This window comes from Cyprinus carpio, chromosome B23 (assembly GCF_018340385.1).
Source record: "Cyprinus carpio isolate SPL01 chromosome B23, ASM1834038v1, whole genome shotgun sequence".
Taxonomy (NCBI): domain Eukaryota; kingdom Metazoa; phylum Chordata; class Actinopteri; order Cypriniformes; family Cyprinidae; genus Cyprinus; species Cyprinus carpio.
This window is the reverse complement of record NC_056619.1, coordinates 12,944,603-12,968,578: the sequence shown is the minus strand read 5'-3', so window position 1 is coordinate 12,968,578 and position 23,976 is coordinate 12,944,603. Positions and strand designations below refer to the sequence as shown.

At 37.0% G+C, this 23,976-nt stretch overlaps 1 protein-coding gene across 1 annotated transcript; it reads left to right on the top strand.

The window, feature by feature from the left end:
- The first annotated feature begins 1,911 nt into the window (after positions 1-1,911).
- Positions 1,912-15,189, top strand: si:dkey-32e6.6 (extracellular matrix protein 2). The gene is made up of 9 exons (XM_042750100.1): positions 1,912-2,141; positions 3,366-3,430; positions 3,815-4,253; positions 4,383-4,498; positions 5,112-5,244; positions 6,079-6,236; positions 6,330-6,469; positions 12,835-13,161; positions 14,786-15,189. Exons 1-9 carry the CDS (start codon positions 1,991-1,993, stop codon positions 14,958-14,960), a joined length of 1,704 nt encoding a protein of 567 aa, XP_042606034.1. The 5' UTR covers positions 1,912-1,990; the 3' UTR covers positions 14,961-15,189.
- The last annotated feature ends 8,787 nt before the right edge of the window (positions 15,190-23,976 follow it).

Here is a 23,976-nt window from a genome sequence, read left to right as displayed (position 1 = left end):
AACATTTGTATGAGGAGCAGCAGTCTGGCAAAGTGGTTTTGCCAGATAGCATAAAATTACAGATTCTGTCTCACTCTTACCCACTGTTTGTTTGGACAGTAATACAGGGTCATCCATTTGAAAGAGACCTTGGTTGTCAAGGGAGAATTTTAGAAAAATACATTTTAGAAATGGGTAGCCTTAACGTCTTTAAAGTAACTTTATATTTTGAGTTACTCTTTAAATAATTATATAATTTGATTTCCAAGTAAATTCTTTTTTTTAACAAACACAAAACAATATTTTAGGCTTTAAAATTCTTTCTCTAAAAGTTACTGAGGGAGATGGACATGTTTGAAACTAAATACATTTAAACAGTTTATTATTCAATGGTGTATATATATATATATATATATATATATATATATATATATATATGTGTGTGTGTGTGTGTGTGTGTGTGTGTGTGTGTGTGTATGTGTGTGTAACTCCATTTTTTTATTTCCAAAAATCATATTTTTATTATGTTATCATGTTTTTATTGCTTTATTGTGTAACTGCAGTTTGACTGAGATTAATTGGAATGCACAATGAAAAAAACTTTTTTGAAAATTCTATTAAAATATATTATATATATATATATATATATATTTGATATATATATTATATATATATATATATATATATATATATATTTAAATAAAATGCAAATCTAATTTAATTTGTGAACTTTTCTGTATGCTTTTGCTAATAAAATAAAGTAAAAAAAAAAAAAACTATAATAATATCAATTTAAATCTGTAATGATATCTGATATCTAATGCAAATCAGATTAAAACTGTTAAGTAACCTGAAAAAGATATAGAGAAAAGGTATAAAGATGCCTCAAGGTGTGCACGTAAAAATATGCTTCCTATGTCAACGTACACAGTTGTTGCCCATTTTGTATCCAGTGTTGTCTGAGCAAACTTAAACAGAGTCGCAAGGCAATATCTCGCTTTGCAGTGATACTTTATGGTGTGAATGTAAATGCAAACAATCTTTCCCTATACAATGTGACCCTGAGAGCTGGTCTATTTGTATGTGTCTGTGAGACCCTTGTCCAACCATAACTGTGGCTTTTTTTAAACATCCTTCTTTCCTCCCCCACAGATTTCTCAAACCTCTGATTTCACACTACAGAGTGAAATTAAAAAGATAGAGTTTTATACAAAAGTTTTATACAAAAAACTTCTTGGACACTGATGCCAAACTTAAAATGAATGAATGTGATTGGTTTAGAAAAGATCAATATCAAACCCAGTGGCCCTTGTTTAAAAATAACCACAATAACAACAAAATAATCAAAAAAAACAACAACAATAAAACATAAAAAAGTCACTAACTATAAATAAACCAACAAACAACATAAACAAACGAGAAGTGTGTGTAACTGTATGCTTTGAAAACACATAGCATTTGTCTGTATGCCTGTCTGCCTCCATCTGTTTGTTTTATGAGTTAGAGAACCATGTCTTTCTCTTTTGGCATGGTCTTTTTCTTTTTCTTACATACGTGCTAATGGCAGCATGCCAGGCAGGAACATGTTGAGGACGAGACATGGAGCCGGAGAGAGATCTCTGTACGGGTCAGTCAGGCTGCTCGCTCGCTGCCCTCTTGTTTGGATAACTCTCTCATTTGTCCATCTCAAGTGCTACAAGGTGTGAACACTGTGTCACTGTGGCATGACGTGACTGACATTGACCATCATTCCTCTGCCCCTCTCTCTCTATGTCCCAAACTCTAATGTTTGTTGGCACAACCGCTGACTTTATAAGGAGGAGTTTATATTTTTGTGAACTCCTGGCAATGAAGCTCCTTGTACACGTCTAACCATGTACTGTGATCTCCTCCCTGTTTTCTCCTCCTCCTCCTCCTCCTCCTCACTGCTGACAAAGAGAGAATTTAAGAGGGCAGCTGGAGGTGAGCCTGCAGGTACATGGTGAGCATCTGAACAGATCGGATCAGAATCATGCAGGCTCTTTTGTTGTTTTGCGTGTGCTTAGGAGCTTTATCTGTGGAAGGAGCAGTCCTGAATGAACTGAATTCCCTCCTCACATTTATACCTGAGACTGATGTTTCATCCTCACAGCATCAACCAGTGGATTCGTCATCTGCATCAAGTGAGTTCATCAGTAATAATAGTAATTATGATTTCAAGAGCAGTGACAGTTTGCAGTTTTAGTAATGGTCAGACAAGACCCTTGTGAATAGTTAATGGTGTCTGTTATACTTTGTTCTTGTTCAAAGTGTTTATTGAACTACGATAAAGTTCTAAACTAAAGTAACAGAGAATCAAAGCATATTTCGAAATAAATAAATAGAAGTTTTTTTTATAGAGTATGTCTGCCATAAAATAGTTTAAATTGTTGAAAATTACTTTTAATATTTGGAAATGTGTGTGGCTGCATATACAGTGACCTTTTACATTTACATTTACATTTATGCATTTAGCAGACGCTTTTATCCAAAGCTACTTACAGTGCATTCAGGCTAACATTTTTTACCTAACAATTTAATTTGTTTAAGTAACTGTAGTTCTCCTCATGTATACACAGGTGTCATAGCAGAGTAAACACAGGTGTAGTTATTCACATTAATTATGTACATGATCCGCTATACATTACACAATACAATACAATTCAGTACCATTCAAAAGTTTGGGGACAGTAAAAATATTTTTTGAACAAAAAAAAAAAGGATTTAATTTATTTGCTTGAAAATACAGTAAAACAGTTCTGTTGTGAAATACCATTACAATGTTTTATAACTTGTTTTATATATTGTTTTATATTTGAATATATTTTATAATGTAATTTATTCCTGTGTTGGCAAAGCTGATTTTTAGTAACCATTACTTCAGTATCCAGAACATGCTGATTTGGTGCTCAAGAAACATTTCTTCTTATTATTGTTGAAAACAGTTGTGCTGCTGAATGTAAACAGCTTTTATTTAAAATACATTTTCTTTGTAACCCAGTGCATTTTGCTGCTTTACAATAGGGAACATATTCACTATAAATTAAAAGTTTTCCCTTTATAAACTGCTAATTTGCTGCTTATTAATAGTTAGTAAGGTAATTGATAAGTTTTGGTATGGGGTGGATTAAGGGATATAAAATATGGTCATGCAGAATAAGGCATGCATGTTAATAAGCAGCTAGTTAATAGTGAGAATTGGTCCTTAAAATAAAGTGTTACCAATTTATTAAAAAAGAAAAAAAAAAACCTTACCCCAAACATTTAAACGGTAGTGCATGTGTAGCTTCTTCTGTCAACAGTGGAGTTGTTGGTTCACACATGGTTCTGAATTCACTTATTGTGTTGAATCATGGCTGCATTTGCAGGTGAAAAGAGAACCAATGAAGCACAAAGAACAAGGGAAGTAAGCGACACTGCCACAAACACACAGGTGAGTTTGTATTTCTGGAGACAACCCAATCAGGTTTCTTAGATCAAATAATTTGGTGAAATAAATAGAAAACAGTAAATATTGAATTCGTGACCATACTCGTGTCCTATAGTAACGCCTTTTTGCTGCACAGGCTGCTACTGTTGTTACAGTGGAACAAGTATGTGTATCCTGGCAGTCCAAGATAGCACAACCATACCATAAATGCTAATTATAAGTCTATTTTTGCTTCCTGTCTTAATGCTCAACCTCTCGTTTTCCACCTCCTTTATTCCTGCCTGTGCGATTTGTCCACTATATTTAGTTTGTTTAGCATGTTTCTGGTCATTCCTGTGTCACTAATGAGCACTATTCCTGCTGTGTTCCTTCTGTGTGTCCCATCAGTCAGTTATGGGGCGAGCTGAGGCTGTGTGGGTGGAGCTCAATGCTGTGTTGGAGAGATGGGGTGGAGCAGCAGGGAAACTAAATGCAATCTTGAGCCAACTCAAAGAAGAGAAAAAACGCCTCTTGGACCAAGGGGAAGAGCAGAAAGCAAAGAAAAAGGAAGAGGATGAGGATGAAGAAGAAGAAGAGGATGATGATGATGAGGATGAGGAAGAAGAAGAGGAAGAGGAGGAGGAAGAAGAAGAAGAAGAAGAAGAGGAGGGAAAGGAAGAAGAGACAGCAGAAGAGGAGGAGAATGATGCATCTAACAGCACCTCAACCCAAGACTCGTTACCAGAAGGCTGCCAAGTGGGAGAAAGTCGAGTATCCTGCAAGCAGATTGGCTTGTCCCACCTGCCAGTCATCACAAACCAGGAAGTCACCATACTTGAACTGCCTGGTAAGGTCTGGAAAGGCTGAACGATCCAACATAAGTATATGCATCACTGAGACGTTCTATAATTTATGTCGGCTGTGTCTTGTAATAAGCACAGCCATTCAACATTTTAACCAATGTGCTGTCTTACAGGGAATAACTTAACAAGAATTCCTCCCAGTGGTTTTTCTGGACTGCCAGACCTTGAAGAGCTTGACCTAAGTTTGAACAAGCTGGACGACTCCTCTTTTGGCCTAAGTCTTTTCACGGTACTGGCATTTTTTATCCCTTCAATTACACCAGTTAAATACTCCTATAATCTTAAAAGAGTATGTACTGTACGTCTACATCAAATCTATAAATAATTCCATCTAAGTCAGGATTTTTAAGAACATACAAATTAAAAGTTTCAAATTATAACTGCTAACTATAAGTCCAGCCAAGATACGTCCGGTTTCCTAGCAGGAGACTTTGAGAAGAGACCAAACACACCACTCCCAAAGCAAACTCAGCAGCATGAAAATAGTTTGGCCAGTGGAAAATGCCACTGTCTTCTTTGGACGGTCCATGAAATATTGGTGAAATTAGCATAAAGAGTAAATTCTCTTTGATGAGGGAAATGAGTACACAATTTACAGTGCACACAAATGAAAAGTAGCTACAGTCAGGCAAGTCCAATAGTCTGGGTCAGCAGGGTGCATTTACATGTCTTAACATTAAAATAACTGAACAAACATACACAACTGAGGCTTTTCATTTGGTGGTAAGCACAGTGGAAACATTGCAGTGTTTAAATGCAGGCTCAGATTCACTAGGCCCAAAACAGACAGGACATAACCACTAAGTCTCAAGTAGACAAGTGTTTTTCTGCTCTTTTAACAGAATCTGACAAAGCTGAAGATTCTGAAACTTGACGGCAATGAACTTACAACAGTTCCACAGTTGCCATCTTCTTTGGAGGATCTGAAGATAAACAACAATAAAATAAACCAACTGGCTTCACACAGCTTCAAAGGTTTGTGTTGTTTTTCTTGCCAGCTGCACAAACATGAGTTTATTCACAGCTTTGGTAATTCATGTGATTTCTTTTCCTCATTATAAAGATTTACAGATGAAGAATAGAGTAGTACTTTTGAAATGTTTGAAATAATTTACACTCACAGGAGATATACAGTAATCTAGTCTCATATCAGTAGCTGAATAAAACCTTTTATCACAAGTTGCCTTGAGGGGGTCGACATGTTGAGATCACATGACCAGCCGAATATTACTTGGTTAATCTTAGTAACTCCCCTGTTGCTGGACATTTTTGTTCACAAGATACACCATAAGGCTGGAATACTTCTGATTTTCCGATTAACAGTCTGGACAAGTTGGCACTAGTTACCTAAAGTCAGAGCCAGTCAGCAGATTTGACTTGACAGATTAAAAAAAAATCACATCGATTATGATGAGCAGACTCAGATCTTTTATCTACAGACTGTGATTCCATGTAGTCGGAGGAAATCAAACATGTTTTATATTTTGAGCTGATATTATGACACGTAATATTTTAATTTGTCACTGGTAGTGTGTGATCCTCAATCGTTAAATGTGTGATGCACAGTTTTTTCATCTGTAACTATTTACACAGTTGGCATAATGCATAGTGTTTTAGTCCAGCATTAAATAAATCATGACTGACTGCTAAAAGATCATTTGAACAATTTTAACAACTGAATACCTTTTTTTTGTGGGAGGTTACCTCCACACCACCAGGTGTCAGAATAAGTGTAGGACAGCTCAAAATAAAAAGAAATTACTAATGCATCTATAACTGAAGTAACTAAGAACATTTTGTTTTCTGCAGGCTTGACTAACCTAAAAGTCTTAGAACTGACAGGAAACATCCTCTATGAGAGCAGCATTGCACCCTGGGCTTTCAAACCTCTGAAGGCACTCAAGTTTTTACGAATGGATAAAAACAGATTCAGTGGTATCCCCGCGGGCTTGCCCCCATCTATAGAGGTCAGTTCTGTAACCCGGCCAATGATTCAGTCACTTGCTTCTTTGTATAGATTTATGGTATTTATATTTTGAAATGTCTTGGTGTATGTGCAGGACCTGAGGTTGCAGGACAATCAAATAGTGGAGGTGCAGGACAGGCTTTTGGATAAGTGTGTCCACCTGAAGGTGTTAGATCTCAGTCACAACCTCCTAAAAGAGAACAGCATCTACCCTGAGGCCTGGATCAACCTGCGGTGAGTCTCACATGCACTTTTTTAATATTTATAAAACATATTATATTATTTTATTAATACACTATATTTATTTATGTGTATTTTATTAGTACACATACTGAACATGTGTACAATTTAACAATTTATTCCTGTTGCCATATTAAAATTCCAGTATCTCTGGAACTGAACTATATAGGGCCTTAAAAACGAAGATGCCAAAAGGATTGTTTTTTAAGACCCAATATATTGAAGATAATTAAAATACATTTAATACAACTACAATTACACAAACTCAAAAAAAAAATAAAAAATCCCCCATTCCCCCATTTTCATAACGTAATCACAATTGGCATAAAATGCAACAAAGATCTCTAAAGTAAACTAATATAACTAACAGACCTATCTTTAAAAATAACATTATGATGCTGCCATCTTTTATCTTTCTTCAGAAAAAAATGACATTTTAGCCAGGAAAGTTTCTAAAATTTGGTTGATTTGACTTGGAATGACCCAAATGATAAATGTATATACAATAAATAATACACACACACACACAGACACACACACAAACACACACACACACACACACACACACACACACACACACACACACACACACACACACACACACACACAAACACACACACACACACACACACACATTCCCTTGGTACAGTTCCCTTATTAGCCACTAGATGGTGCACAAAAGACATGCTGAGAGAAGTAACCCAGCCAGTTGCTGTCAGCCTGCATCTGCCTCATAGTTTCGATTCTACCTGTGTCCGTCATTATCAGAATCACTTGAAGGAGTGTGATCATTTATTCTGAACCTGCTGTCAGCCTGCATCTGCCTCATAGTTTCGATTCTACCGGAGTAGATGTGCTTCTCCAAGGTCTCACATCACTCATCCTCAGGAGCGTGTTATACGGGAGGCAGAAGCGACAGAGAGCCGACTCATCACTCACTCTGCCCTTTACCCCGTCAAACACACTGAGTGATGGGGTGAAGTTAGAAAAACAAGCCTGAGAACACACATACCACGTCCAAGCTATTTGGAAATCCAAGCTTAATTTCACGAGTAATAAAGACTTGGTCTAGGGTCGTATATAAAGTATTACTAGGGTCTGTTTTGTGATTAGGCATAAGCTCACTCGTGGATAACAGTTTGTACTTGTATTGCAGTGAATGCAGATGTTTGTCTGACTGCTGATCAGCCAAATGGAGTGGTTTACAGCACTGGTTATGGCTTTTGGGTGTGTGATGGTGAATGTGTGGGGGTTATGATTCATACAGGGGTGACCATGATGCATTCCTGCAGAGAGACATTTTGTGGATTTTGTTTTGTAGAGTTGCCAACCTACAGATATGTGGTTAGCACATAAACCATCCATACTTCTACCAAAAGCTAAAAGCTAAACAGAAAAGATGTAGTAATCAGAAAAATAGTAATCAGTACTTTTTATCTAAAAGAGACATCCAAACTTCATCCAAAAATGAAAATCCAGTCATTTACTCACCCTTCTCTTGTTTAAAAGCAGTTTGAAGAAGAAGATACATATTTTAAGAATGCACTGGCTGAGATTTACCATCAATTACAATAAATGTGAAATGGAGCTTTCAAGTTTCTGAAAGGACAAAAGCATCACAACAATAACATGCAGGTAACCTATATGACTTATATTTAAGTATCCTGAGAAACAGACCAAAGTAAATTAAAATAAGACCTTCCATTACAACTTTCTCTACACCATAAGCTTTTTGTCTTTTCCACCCCATCCATTCCCTCTCTCACACTGACTCTCATACCGTCAGCAAATTATACTAATACATTATTCATCTCTAACATCTTTTACTCATTTTCTTTTCTTGTAAGTTGCAAATCTTTTTGAAACAGTGCCATTCAAATCTGGTTTGCAGGAATTCATAATTCTCTTTCTTTCTATTCACTCTCATCAACATCTGCATTACCAGGAAAGCGGGCATTATCGCTGGAACTGTTTCCATGGCTGTTGCACTGTTTACTTTCCAGCTGCTTTTTTAAGGTAACCTGTAATTAGCTGCAGTGAGCGTAAGTGAGCTTTGATCAGCCATCAGCTCAACTTTACAGGCTCTTTATTTAAAAAATAATGTCACATTGTCACCAAATTACTGCTGTTAATTGTTACTGTTGATGTGTGTGTGTGTGTGTGTGTGTGTGTGTGTGTGTGTGTGTGTGTGCATGCACACATTCACGTGTGTGATCCTGTGATCTACCCAAACTGCAGCACCATGCTATTTTCTCGGCACAAATCTCTGAACCTCCCCGAGTTGAGGCAAGACTTTTACTGTCTGCTTTCATTTCTTCATCCTTTATAAGTGCCTGTCAGCCCAAATAATGTCTAAATCGGCACCATAGACCCAGTGTAAATCCCAGCTCCATCAACACCTCCTCAAAACTCCATTTCTCTAACTTTCACTCAGCTAGCAGCCTAGCCGCATATATATATATATATATATATATATATATATATATATATATATATATATATATATATATATATATATATATATACATATATATATACACACACACACACACACACACACACACACACACATATATATACATAAAGATGTAGTCATGACAATATTTTCCTGAATCTTGTGTGTGATCAGTCACATGAAATTTCAAGCTGAGATGACTGGCTCAAAAATACATTTGTGGTCCAAAGATGGCAAATTGCGTACTTCTGGGGGGTCTTGTGCCAGAACTGCTATTGAAATGATTGGAAATGCTAACGGCTAACTATTACAGACCCTCAGCATATAAAAAGGCACTTCCTACTAATAAACTCCTTTGCTTTTCTCTCTGTATTTGTTTCTGCATTGACACTTATACTCTAGCTTCTGTTCAATGCATTTATGACCTTTTTGCACCTTGAACGTATTGCTTGCATGATCTTTCAGTGGAGTGACAGAAATATCTTTAATTAAAAATATTTTAATTAGTGTTTTAAAAATTTTTTAATGGTTTGGAATGACATGAGGGTGAGTGAGTGGTGACAGAATTTAAATTTTTGCTTGAACTAACCGCTTTTACATTGTATGTGTATATTAATGTCCTCATTTCCTTGAGCTCCATCCTCCTTTTTTAAAGATCCAAGTGCCATGCCTATAAAATCTAATTACAGTTTTTAATGTCACTGAACAACCTTCATGGTTTATTTCTCTTAGAGGAGAGGCTCTAGTAGAAGAACTGCTAGTAAAAGTTTCTTTTAAAGTGACACATATCTGACCAGTTATGTCACGTCTGCAATAAGCAGGCAAATGTCATGGGAATCTGTGCAACTTGGGGATGAAAGACAGTGTTGCTCTGTGTGTTCATATGCCGTTGTGTTTATATAGGTGCACAAATTTCTGTGTGTGAGCAGTGACACCACAGACCCCTTGTCATCTGGAGGGTTGTTTTGGTTCTCGGGGTGAAGAACAGGGTGTTCTGGCAGAGGGCTCCTCTGCAGGCCAGTGACCTGAGATTTAGGATTTGATGGATGTGAGGACAGTGTGGATGCGCTAGCTGGACTGAGCTTACGGGAATGAGGCGGGGGGTGAAAGAAAGGACACGCACTGCTTGTTTTCTCACACAGGGAGAAAAAAATGCAAGTTAGTGCAGTTTTACCAAGAAGTTCACATTCTCATTTCATAATGAGTTATATAAAGTGTCTCTGCCCGAGGAGACAACCAAGAGCCAGCGGTTGTGCAGATATGAATAGACACACTCGCATACACATAAATGCCTTTCACTCTTTTAAAGTGTGAAAAAAATTATTCAAAGTCAGGAAAAGAGCATGAATTACAGAGCCACAGCTGTAGATGAATTACAGAGCCACAGCTGCTCGTTCTTGCTAGTTCAAATCATAGTGCCCTAAATAAAGGGGCAGAGTTTAGCTGTGCCTGGGTCTCCCGCATGCATGATATAACATGAGATCCAACGAAATGTGCCTTGTCGTGACGGTGGTCTTCCTGTCCTGCATGCCAGGTTACGTAAGGACGGTTGTGCAACACTGGCATCGGTGTGCCTGTGGTCATGCGGTGGCAGCCGTGCTCTCTGCTTCTCATTATGGGAGTGCTCCCTGAGGATGCCCACCGTTATTGGCTTGCTGGTGGGGGGAATCTGTGTGGGAACAATGTCAGTATGCAAATCTGACTCAGACATCAGAAGCCAATAATCCTGAAACTGCAATAATCCATAAACTAATTAATCCTATTCTTGAAACAAAACCTTTTTTTGTAACCAAATCTGTATTTTATGGCAGTTTTGTCAGATGGTATCTGGTATGGCACGTTTAAAAGTTTTTATGATGCTTTTAGATATAGTTCAGGCAGTGAATTACTTTTTTTCTACTGGTCAGCTTAATGGTGGATTTCTACACTGCTAATATAATATAAATAAACATAAGCTAACAACATATAAAATATATATTTATTTCTCTGTGTATGTAAGTGTGGGTATATGTGTCATTTTGGCTGTAAATTATTGTGTTGGCTCACTTGTCAAAGTGGTCCATTGCACACATGCATAATAAAACATTTATGGATTTATTTAACAACCCAACTGTTGATGAAAATCTCCTAAAGAAAGGGAAAAATTCCCTCTATTTATTAGCATTAACACTTATTTCCAAAAAGCAGGAATGGCATGCACCTACATTATTTGTTCACCAGTGGAGGTCTTGACCCACTTTGTGCCCTAGGCAAGACGGGCCAAATTTTTAGATTTTCCAAATGTCTGACACAGCGTTTTAGACAAACACTTTTCCCTAAATGAATTATGCAACTTCATAAATTATGTTTGTGGGTTGCATTCAAAATGCACTTGTCTCAAACTAGTTTAAACACTCAAAAATGCTTCTGCAAGAGAATCTGTGATAAATAAACAATAGATCTGACACATTGTTCAAAGCAGTTTTTCTTGGTATTCAAACGCTTTTTAAAATATACATTGAGGAGATACCAACAGTTGCTTTATTTAACCTAAAACTAGGATTAGACATAACTAGATAGCTCAGGGCTCCTCTCTGAAACGCTGTCAGCTATATTCACTGCTAGATATTCTGATTGATATTCAGTCTGCAACATCTGAAGTCCCATCTCTCTTCTCAAGGTCAGAATCAGATCTTGTTGGGTGAATGAAATGCACATGGAGGTCACTGTAGCTTTTGATGTAATAATAACAATCATTGCCATATGAGACCCTCGTTCCTCCTCAGCACACTGGTGGACTGGGCAGTCATCAGTGTTATGGAGGCAGAGGAAATGTGCTCCTGACTCCTGCTGAGACGAACATTGTAAACTTACACCAGCTGCCTCCTCAAGACCCCTCTTGAAAAACACAAAAGCCTCTCATACACTACCATGAATTTTAGGACATTCTCTCACTCACTCAAAATCTTCCACCCCCCTTGTGCCTTCACAGAACACACACACACACACACACACACACAAACACACACACACACACACACACACACACACACATAAATACACTTAACTGAAGTCGACACACAGGCTTTTTTGGCTCTAGCTGCCTTGTGCTGGGTTAATGACATGCCTTGGGGCCCGTTCTCTGTGCAAACACTGCAGAAAACTTCACAAGCTCCCCCAGCACTTGAAAGAAACCCACTACATATGATGCAACCAATGTACACTAACCATCAAAAATATTCTAACATGGTTTACATAAATACAAGTTGTAAAGACCTGCTTAGACAAGCAAGTGTGTCTGTAGACCAGCAAAAAGTCTTTCTGATGAAGCTGCTTGAACAAGTAAGCCTACAACTTTCGTGCTACCTACTGGTGGTGGGGATTTTGACCTTTTTAAATCCATTGACCGAAAAGATTTGTTCAGATTTGTCAACTGATATAGTCACTGATTGGTTGATCATCTCTTCAGATGTCATATTCCTGGCAGTAGGTGGCGAAAATATGTAAAGATAGCAACATGTATGTGTTATGAGTGAGCCCTTGAATCATTAAATTATTTTTTAAAAAGCACAAAGTCACTGAGAACTAAAAATAGAGTTCGCAGGCTGCAGTTAATGAGAAATGTTAGTGTATTGAAGTGAATGAGTATAATTCCTTCACTTAAAAGATTTGTTCAAAACACTAATTTGTTTACAAACTAAACTGTTGCTAAACTGCTTAACATTCTGAATTATAAAGTTGTTAAAAGTACATTAATTCACAAAAGACTAACATTAGTTAGCACAGTTTTAGTATTGACATTTTGGTAAAATAAAATTACTTACTCATATTGTGCTCATATTGTACACTCATATTGTACTCATATTGTACACTCATAATACACTCCATGAGGTAACACCACACCTCTGTCTGTCTGTTTTATCAGGATGCTGGAAACTCTTCACCTGTCCCATAACCAGATGTCAGTGGTGCCCTCAGATCTGCCCAAAGCCTTGCGCCATCTTTCCCTGCAGCACAATCACATTCACTCCATTCCTCCATACTCACTGAGTCACCTCCGTCCAGGCTTACAGTCCCTACACCTCTCCCACAACCTGTTAGAAGAGAACGGTGTGCTAGGGAAGTCATTTCGTGGTGTTTATCAAACACTGGAGGAGTTACACTTGGACAACAACAGGTTTCAAAGGGTGCCAGACAATATGCGCCACTTCAAGAACCTCAAGCTACTGCGTCTAGACCACAACCGTATAAGGTATGTACACTTAGGTTCTGTTCCTTAACACAGTGGTCAGACATCGAAGCTGGAGTCTTAAATCTGTCTAATGATACACAGTTTGAGTGTGATGTTGTACTACATTAATCTGGGGCCGTCATTTTTTAATTATATTTCATATATTACTGCCTTGGTGTGCATAACAGACTTCTTTCAAAACATAAAAAAAACCTTACTGACCCCAAACTTTTGAAAGGTAGTGTATACTATGCAGTATTGAATAATATACAATGTTGTTGTAAGAAAATGTTTACAGTGTTCATTGCTGTGCATTCTAGAATTCCATAATTCTCGAAAAAGACATACAATGAAATTTAAATATGAATGCCTTGAATACTGTCTAGTCACTAGGTTTTGGAATAGAACTGTAGTGTTAAAGGGGTAGGTTACCCAAAAAGGAAAATTCTGTCATTAATTACTCACCCTCATGTTGTTCCATACCCGTAAGACCATTGTTCATCTTCAGAACACAAATGAAGATATTTTTGATGGAATCTGAGAGCTTTCTGACCCTCCCATAAACATACGCTGTTTGCATTCACTGGATATTCTCCAAAATGGTGCTAAAGTGACACAGAGGAGATGAATTGTTGAATAAAGTCATTATTTTTGTTTTCTTTGTGCACAAAAAGTATTCTCCTAGCTTCGTAAAATTACAGTTGATCCTCTGATGTCACATGGATTATTTTACCAATCTCCTTACTACGTTTCTGGACCTTGATCGTGGTAGTACCCTTGCTGTCTATGGGTGGGTCAGAGAGCTCTCATATTCCATCAAAAATATCTTAATTTGTGTTCCGAAGATGAACGGAGGTCTTATGGGTTTGGAAAAACATGAGGGTGAGTAATTAATGACAGAATTTTCATTTTTGGGTCAACTAACCCTTTAAGCTTCTACATTCCCATGAATGCAACCTCCATTTGAAATCCTCATTCCCCTTGGATTTTTTTTCCTGCTCAGACTCAGCTCAGATAATTTTCTTTGATCTTCTTTTAAACATTCTCTCTCATTTATTACTTAATAATTTCACTTTTTCTTTTCTGTAAATTTGCATTTCAAAGGTGTAAAGGCTTAAGCTTGTCTGTACCCGCAGACTATATGGCAGTTGATGTAGTGAGAGCTCCAAGCTCAAGAGTGAACTACATGAACTGTACTAATTAAAATATTTGTGTGCTTGATTTAGGGTCTGCCAGTAATTACAAGGATGCATATCTCTACTCTCTAAACTACTCTTGAATTAGTAAAGTCTAGAAACACTTCAGAATCGATCAATAACTAGTCATTTTCTTAATTAGCATTTTTGTCTTGTTTTATAAATATATTTACATGTATAAAACAAGGATACTTGAGGATCAACATTATTTTATAATTTTAATTGTTTTTTTGTTGTTGTTGTTTTTTGCTCTCATCCAACCAAAACTCACCCAAATTAGATACTTTTTTATTGCTCACATATGCTTTTTAGATTTTTCTGAATTTAAATAAAAGTGATCTTTAGGTATTTTTATTGAAAACATTACAAAAGGAATTATTATGAAGATTTGTACATCCCTACAATAAAAAGTGTGATAATGAGTAATATGTATGGCTTTGTGTTTTCAGCTCTGTTCCAGTGAAATCAATCTGCAAGGTTAAAAGGACTGAGGATTCTCTCCTGTCAACCGTCCATTTAGAGTACAACTACATCAATGTGATGAAAATCCCTCGTGCTGCTTTCTCCTGCATTCAGGATTCCAGCAAGATCATACTGGAGCCCCAGAACCAATCACAGGGCTAGTAAACTGCTACAGAAACATCACCCTGTCACTTCAAACCTCCCCTCTGTTCTCCTGTCAGTCACTCTAAGACTAAATACTGTAAACACAATGTCCAGTAGATCTATTATTAGTGTGCATGCTTCCTCTTCAAATGCACATTTGGGTCGTGTTCAGCAACTTGTAGCATAAAATACATAATTTTGTTTCTTTTTGTATTTAATAAACCTTCTTCTTGTAAGCAAAAGGAAACAAAGAAACTAATAAAATAACCAAATGCCCACAATACAAAATAATAATTTAGACCATCTTGAAACTAAAATAATATTATAAAAATATAAATTTAATATTATGTTTGTGTTGTATTATTTTAAATCATCTTCTGATGTCACATTAAAACAGATTCATGTCTAAAATGAAATGATTTAGTAAAAATAATAAATAGCTAATTGTACATAATTTGTCTGTCAGACATATTGTGTGATGGACCCATAGCTCACAGCTCAGGTAGGTGCAGCTAAAAAAAAAAAAGAAAATTGCAGTCTGAGACCAAAGGGGTATGTGACAGCATCTTCATTATCCACGACTTTCAGGACATACTGCAGGATTCTTGAGTGAAGCCTCAGGTGAACGGCTGCAGGCCTCTGAGCAGAGATGATGTTTTAAATGGCAAGGTAATGAGATAGAACTTATGAGCTGTGATGTCTGCTGAGTTCAGGTGTGAATGACGCCCTCAGCTCTGCATAGGGCCCCTCTGTGCTCATTCGGCAGCACCGCCTCTGGGTAAGGACGGGTTACTTCAATGCGGTTTACATAAGTACCTCAGAATTCTTCTAACCAAGAAATCTATCAAAGCGTAAAGCGCCCCAAGATGAGTTTCTTTAAACATCTGTGTCGAGCTAAATGATTTACATCAAGCTATGGATGCTCCCAATGACCTTGACTGATCATTCAAAGGTAATCTGATGGCATGACATTTAGTTTGAATTGCATTACACTGAAGGCATTTGGGCTCATTTAAGGTCCTTTAAAACAGTCCACTCGCTGGCCATCTTGGTAATGTCTTTGGGCAGCTATTACAAATCATCAAAGCACTGCTGTTATCTACTTGAAAGGGAGAAGTCCTAAGTCTCTTAAACAGTTTGCCAAGCTTGCATTTCATTAGTATGTCAGGTCACAAATAATGTGACAAAAATACTGGATTTTGCATCATTTATTAATAGATGCAAGTTCCCAGACTAACTACAAAGCACATTTATTGACATACTATTATCTGTGTAATATAATGATATAGGTTTCCATCACTCTGTTTTTATGTGCATTTTGAAGTATTGCATCAAACGGCAAATTTCGAATAAGAATCAACTTAATTTGCAAAAAAAAAAAAAAGAAGCTCGCTTGAGGTGGTTTTTGACGTGCGAAAAAGGGTTAATGCGAGTGAAAGGAGATGGAAACACATTTGCCGAGTAATATTCCTTCATGCGCATCAAAGTCATGTGATACATAGCCTAGCACCAGTTCAAGTGACGATTTTGTTCTCTTTGACTCGCTGTATGGAAACAGTGCTTATTCGCAAATGTTTTATGCGCTATATCAATTTTGCGCACAAGTTAAAGGGGTCATATGATGCGATTTCAAATTTTCTTTTCTCTTTGGAGTGTTACAAGCTCTTGGTGAATAAATTAGATCTGTGAAGTTGCAAAGACTAAAGTCTTAAATCCAAAGAGATATTCTTTATAAAAGTTGACACTCGTCCACGCCCCCCTGAAGCGGCTCGTTCTAACACGCCCCCACATATGTACGTCAGTATGTGGGAAGATTTGCATAACGCCGCCCAAATGTTCACGCAAAGAAAGAAGGCGTACCTTTTATTCTCATTGTAGTATTGTTGTTGCCGCCATGTCGTATAGACACTGTGTGTTTCACTGTGAAAGCGAAACTACTTTGTTTGGTCTTCCAAAAGAGGATGATATCCGCTTCGTCATGTCTGGAGCTGATCCGTGCTGGTCGCTGAGGAAATACATCAACTGCGTCCAGCCCAGGGTCGTCATAAGTGGTTGCTGCAAGACCATGGTATGCACCGAAACTACTTTTTTTTGCCTTCCAAAAAAAGACAGGACTAGAAATCATGTTTATATCATGTTAGAATGGGTTTTATGTTTATGTCTTGTCGCTCCGGCCGGCCAAGGCATCACAATATGTTAAGAGGCGTAACATTTCCGTCACACGATGCATTCGGCCAATCACAATGCGCTGGATAGCTGGCCAATCACAGCACACCTCGCTTTTCGGAGCGATGAGCCTTGTGAAAATCGATGCGTTTCAGAAGGCGGGGCATAGAGGAGAAACAATAATGTACAGTACAGTATGTTGAAAATAATGTGTTTTTTTTTAACCTTAAACTGCATAAACACATTTCATTACACCAAATACGCCAAATAATGTTCTTTTTAGCAGCATCATATGACCCCTTTAAATTCGTAACTTTGGATGGAAACCAATGTATGTCACTGATGAAAAAGACATCATGATGTAGGTCTACTCAACAAGTGACCCCATCGACATCTTGAGATCAAAAGAGCAGCTGTACACTTTAAATAGTGCATGTGTGATTTTAAAGATCACATATGTTGGTCTCAAATGTGTCGTCAAGACACATAAGAAGCAGCAGGGCTTCTGTCTGCTATACAGGGATAATGGCTCTGAGGTTCAAATGTGCATGATTCCTGGTGATCATTTTCACGGAGGAGGGGTTAAATAACAGTGTGACTGGTCTGTTTGCAAAACACAATGCCTGTATTCTTGCACCCGCATAAGGGAAAAAATATTGTTAATGATATTGCAGAAAGACATGAGCTAAGGGTCTGAGATCCTCTCCAACACACCAAGGCCACAGAAACCCTGGTGTCCTTCCAGCTTTGTTAACGAAGTGACTTCTTAGGTCTTGACGTTCTTTGTCCCGACGTTTTATTAGCAAGCATTAATGAAAAACATGCACAGCAATCAAAACAGCCTTTCAAAATGCTAAAGCTTTCTTCTCTTTAAGAAAACCTGTCTAATCTGTAGCACACTCATACATAATCCTATGCTTGCTGTAAAATACACAGCAGGTCAATTATTATTGTTCTCTTGTCAAGTCTTCTTAGGCTTCTATTTATAGAGTCTTCTCCTCCCCATGAACAGTCTGTATAATCTGACAGCAAGCAGACTTCTGACAGAAGTTTAGAGAGTCTAGTAATCCTACTTGTCTTGTACTTATAGAACATAATTCATCTCCATTAGTCACCACACACTCACATATCACACTTAATGCTTTAATTAGCCAGTTCACTGCTTAGAAGACACTGGCTCACAAAACTCAAAGTAGTGTTACTTTATCAAAACTAATATTGATTTCAAGTTTTCAAGCAATAATTTTAGATAATCTACTGGGCAACAAGGCAAATAGTTATTATATATATATATATATATATATATATATATATATATATATATATATATATATATATATATATATATATATATATATATATATATACTTTTTTATTTTAAATATTTTAATTTATCCTGCTTAAGTAATTTATATTTTATGAAAATCAAGATTGTAGTTCTCAGTGATTGTCTCGATTAAATTTTTTATAATTTATGACCATTATTAACACAAACTCTACTTACATGCTGTTTATGCACATGTAAATTTGCCTTATATCCTAATCTGATGACTTTCCAGTGCACCATCAGGATTGACAAGATGATAATGGTATTCTATAAAGCCAAAAAGGGACAAAAATACATACATTTGGAGTTCTTAAGAAACACAAAAAACAATAAATACAACCAACAACTTCTGTAACAAAAAATGCAACAAACCAACACTTTCTCCAACTCCCAGCTGAGCATGTAATCACACATTACCTCTATGCACCACTGAGTTGGCCAGTGCAATTGGTTATCCGATCTGCATGCAGAATAACCACGATTTGACATAATTGTACAGTCATTTTGAAAACAGTGCTTTACTGTCTAAGAAAGTGGCCACCACAACTAACAAAATTCATGGTGCTCATGGTCCTGCTGGGTTTTCAGATGACATCTAAGCGATTTTAGCTTGGGGTGCATATTTAAATGAAACAAAAATGTAATTTATTCTTAAATCCTTCTGAACATCTTCCCTAGCAGTGTAATTTAAATGATACATTCTCTGTTGTCCGTCATTGAGTTTCATAGCATCACGGCAGGAGACCATCTATATGGTGGTATAACTGATTCAGAGATCCATTGTTGACTGGACTCACTAGTTAGATGGTATACGATGTGACAGGCTCAGATTCCTCCACATGACAACAAGAGCACTGAGGATACGCTTTTTCAACCCAGAGGAGATCCGTCTTATCCTTCATATCCTCTTTGGCCCACAGACAAGCACTGTTCTTTATTTATTCAGCCCCAAGCTGTTTTCACTTTAAAAACAGGCTCTTTCATGGAAGGCAAGGCTGGCATTTACACATTCTCACAGATATGCAAAAACTTATAATATTTTCTCTGATTCATTTTCTGTCTGAAAAATGTTATTGTTACATAAAGCTTAGAATACGAAATAGAGCCCCTCAAAGCACATAGTCATGGGGGAAATTTTTGACATTTTGCTTATGAAAATACATAACTGGTTATAGAAATAATATGAGGTAAGAGGAGAAAATATGTTTTAATGCTTTAGTGACCAAATTTCAAGTTTCTTGGAGGAATGCAAAAGTTTTGGCAGCAAATGCATTGGAGGAAAAACATTTTTCTTTTTGAATCAGTAGCCAATGAGCTTGCTGCTCAACATTCAAATACTTGGCTAGCGCTTACTGTAGCAGTTGCAGCAAGTTCAGAAACCCTCCACCTTCCCCAGCTCCACCTGTATAGATCTGCTACGAGGGGATTCATATATAATAATAATAATTTATTACATTTATATAGCCCTTTTCTAAGCACTCAAAGTGCTCTACATTGTGAGGGGGATCTCCTCATCCACAACCAGTGTGCAGCATCCACCTGGATGATGTGACGGCAACCATAGTGCGCCAAAACACCCACCACACACCAGTTCATTGGTGGAGAGGAGACTGAGTGATGAATCAGCAGATATGGGGATTGTTAGGAGGCCATGATGGTCAGAGGCCAATGGGCAAATTTGGCCAGGATGCCAAGGCCACACCTCTACTCTTTTTGAAAGACATTCTGCGATTTTTAATGACCCCAGAGAGTTGGGACCTTGGTTTAATGTCTCATCCGAAGGACGGAGCTTGTTGACAGTATAGTGTCCCCATCACTATACTGGGGTCCTAGGACCCACAAAGACCACAGGGTGAGCACCCCCTGCTGGCCTCACTAACACCTCTTCTAGCAGCAACCTAGTTTTCCAGGATGTCTCACATCCAGGTACTGACCAGGGTCAACCCTGCTTAGCTTCAGTGGGCGACCAGTCTTGGGCTGCAAGATGATATGGCTGCCCGGCCTATGTCATATATGCTATATGGGGGTTATTTCATCTATGTTATATGTGCAGCAGCAATATTTCTTACATGCTCACAGCAGCATGTTGTGGAAGTAGCATTGTCTGAGTACATATAAGATGTAGATTTGTTTCTTTTCATTGCAGCAGATCTGGAGCAATTTCCTCAGTTGTCCTCTCACATCAAAATCCACCAAGTTGACTGGATTTTTGTGGATTATTGTGACTTTTTTCTTTGCTGTTTGGACGGCATCTATTCACCACACAGGATCCATTAGTGAGCAAGTGATGTGATGCTCAATTTTTCCAAATCTGTTTTGATGAAGAAACAAACTCCTCTACATCTTGGACGGCATGATGGTGAGTACATTTCCAGCACATGTTCATTTTTGGGTAAACTATTCCTTTAACTTGCAGCTACTTTAAATGCAGTGCTTCTACTTTTTGTAATTCATTTTGGATAAAAGCATCTGCTTTTACCTTACATATAAATGTTGATTCATATATACAGCATAGTCAAAAGCACCATGTACAAAAATAAAACGCTGGTCTAAATTAATCTGTTTTAATGTAATAAGTCTAAGAGACTCTGTCTATCTGTTTTGTCCTCTTTCTGCCCCTGTCCAGCGACAGCAGCTTCCTGTGTTTGTTATTAGAGGAGCAAGAAGGGGGCAGCAGCCCATAAACCCCCCTACTGGACAGTGAACCCAAAGCACGGGGCATTCCATCACAGTAAAAAGAGAATGGAAAGAGAGAGAAAAGAGAACGCAAATTGTTCATGGTACAAGAATATGCACAGACATATTCCTTACATCATTGCATTGCATCCATCCACCACAGTGTAGCTTTACTGACCAGCTTCATATACATTTCAGACTTAATATTGTGGTAGAATCACACAGTTGACAGAAAGATGAGAAAAAGTGAGAAAAGCGGACAGTCCATCATCTGCACGTGATGGAGTGGATGGGACGCTGTCACTGTTAAACTTAAAGTATCCATACTGACATTGTACCTTGTTTTAAAAACATAATTAGTGCCCTTTATCATCAGGAAAATGTTTTTCCTAGATTTTCTTCAGAAAATCTACCAGTTTCTGTTCTCATTCCTCCAGATGTAGTCAGTGAGTGGGTGCTGGCAGTAGAATTAACTTAATGCTGAAATGAATAACAGCGCAGGTTGCCAGTGGTAAATAGGAAACAGACCTGAAACACAGCATCATCGTGAGCAAAACCGTGCTTTCTATAGCTCAGCATTACATGAATTAAATGAGCATATCCATAAATCATGATGAAGAAAAGTAGTACTCTTCATATTAGATTATGTAGCTCTCTACTGTCTAATGTTAGGGTGCATTTTAATGTAATCGCTGATGTCCCCTTGCAGACTATAACGCCCTGCCTGCAGCTTTCTCTGTGCATCTGAGTGAATCTCTTTAATGCTACAGTAGACTGTCTCCTCAGAAAGTGCTATACTTATGAAGCCACAGCTATGTGCATCTCCACAACCTCAAATGTGGGAGTAAAATACAAGCTACACTGAGATAACTGTTTAGCAGTTCCTCGTTGTTAGAGAGCTGATCAAACTGAAAAAGACAAAAGTATCAATGATGCATATCTAAATAGCTGAAAGAATGGAATAATGTAACAAAAAGTTTGACCTTTTGACATATTAGATTTGTTTTTTTTTTGTATTGCATTGCATTGCATTTTTCCCTCCATCAGCTTGTTGAAAGAGACAGTCTTTTGATAAAAAATAATATTAAAAAATGATATTAACACCTAATGATTCATTAGATCTGGGATGAATTTCATTCACCTTTGGGTATTACAGTTAAACCTGACTAACTGATAATTATCTGTTCCCACAAAACATATATGACTGTAGATTGTGAAGAAAAGTTTCAGTGATTATTAATAAAATTATAAAATTAAAACCGTTTAGCCTACTTTTTTGTTACATGTACAGTGTTAAAAATAGTATTTTAACAATAGTTAAAATAACACGTAATTATTAGCCTATATTTGCTAACTAATTAACATTTTTCATAATTTTCTTTGTAAAGCAGGGTTGCATGCATCTCTCATGCATTTGGCGTGAGACGCACGTTTCCAGGCTCTGTCTGACGCTCTCACGCTGCCCTGTAGATCTCACGCCAAATTGGCAACCAGCTTTCAAATTTTGTAAGTTTTATTTGAAAATTTAAACAATAAATACAGTTTTGGAGCACTTAATATGGCGTAAATCGTAAAATATAGCGCTTCAGTTAAAGCCAGATCCACTGAAAAACAGAATTGCGAGAAGCTTTGATCTCACCCGGCGTCGCCGCGCGGTCACGTGGTTCATGGAGCTCTACAAACAAACCAGCGTTGATAATCCATTTGAATGGGTTTAAGTAGAATAGACGACAGCTTCACTCTGCAGGTATTTGCAGCAATTTGGTAAACATTACAGAATATTATTCATTGATTATTATGTCAATGACATTTACAATATCATTTTATTCTGGAGAATGATGGAGAGGCAGCATTAATATGTCTTTCTTGTATTTAACCCTCAGGTAGCCTATTGCTTAGCCTACTTATAATGTGAAAATACAGCTTAACTATTTTCAGTTAAATAAATGTTCTATATTTTAATTCAATAATATTTATTTAATATTTTAAAGAGATATTTTGGTACTAAATACTATTTGTGCAATAATTATGGCCCATTAATGACTTAAAATATTTTTTTCAAATATTTCTATTACTTATATTATACAATTAGTGTATGTTTAAGGTTAAAATAGAGAAAAGGTTTTAAATACCAATGCAAAGAGGCAAATTAGAGTCATTTTGTGGTAAAAAAAAATAAAATAAAAAAAAACAAAAACAACAAAAAAAAACCAAATTCATTTTCTTTTGTAATGCCATGTTTAACCCACTATAGCTACCTGTATGGCTCTTTACTAAATTGTGTCTAGAATATTGCAGGTCATACCTGCATACTTATATGTACTTATATATACTTTTTAATTTGAAGAAATGTTTAGACATGATTAAACACTAGATTTTTAAATGTGAAATTTTAAAAGTTAATACTCTTAATTCCTTTTTTTAATGATACTTATACAAACTTTTGATTTGTATCCCCTTTTATGTACAGTAAATACATATGAATTGATATTGAACCAATGAACAACTGACACAAATCTCACTCAAATGAACTTAAAAGATGGCAACCGTTTCCCATTTGGAAGGTAAATAGAAATAGAAAATATCTGAATTAGCCTAATGGAAAGCACAAATATAACAACATTCATTTATTGTGATTACAGTAACCAGCAAATTGTATTTTGGCGGAAAAATTACGGTTACGACGATGGTGACATTTTTGTCAAGGCATCAGTGCAGGAATTTGAAATCCACTTTTGGAGAAACCGCTTCATTTGCTTGACTGCAGTTGAAAGGCGTGATGAAAGTTATTAAATCAAAGAACTTTAGCTCTGTCAGAAATCGTTTCTTTAATAATAAGTAGCCTACACGAGTGAGTGTGCATCA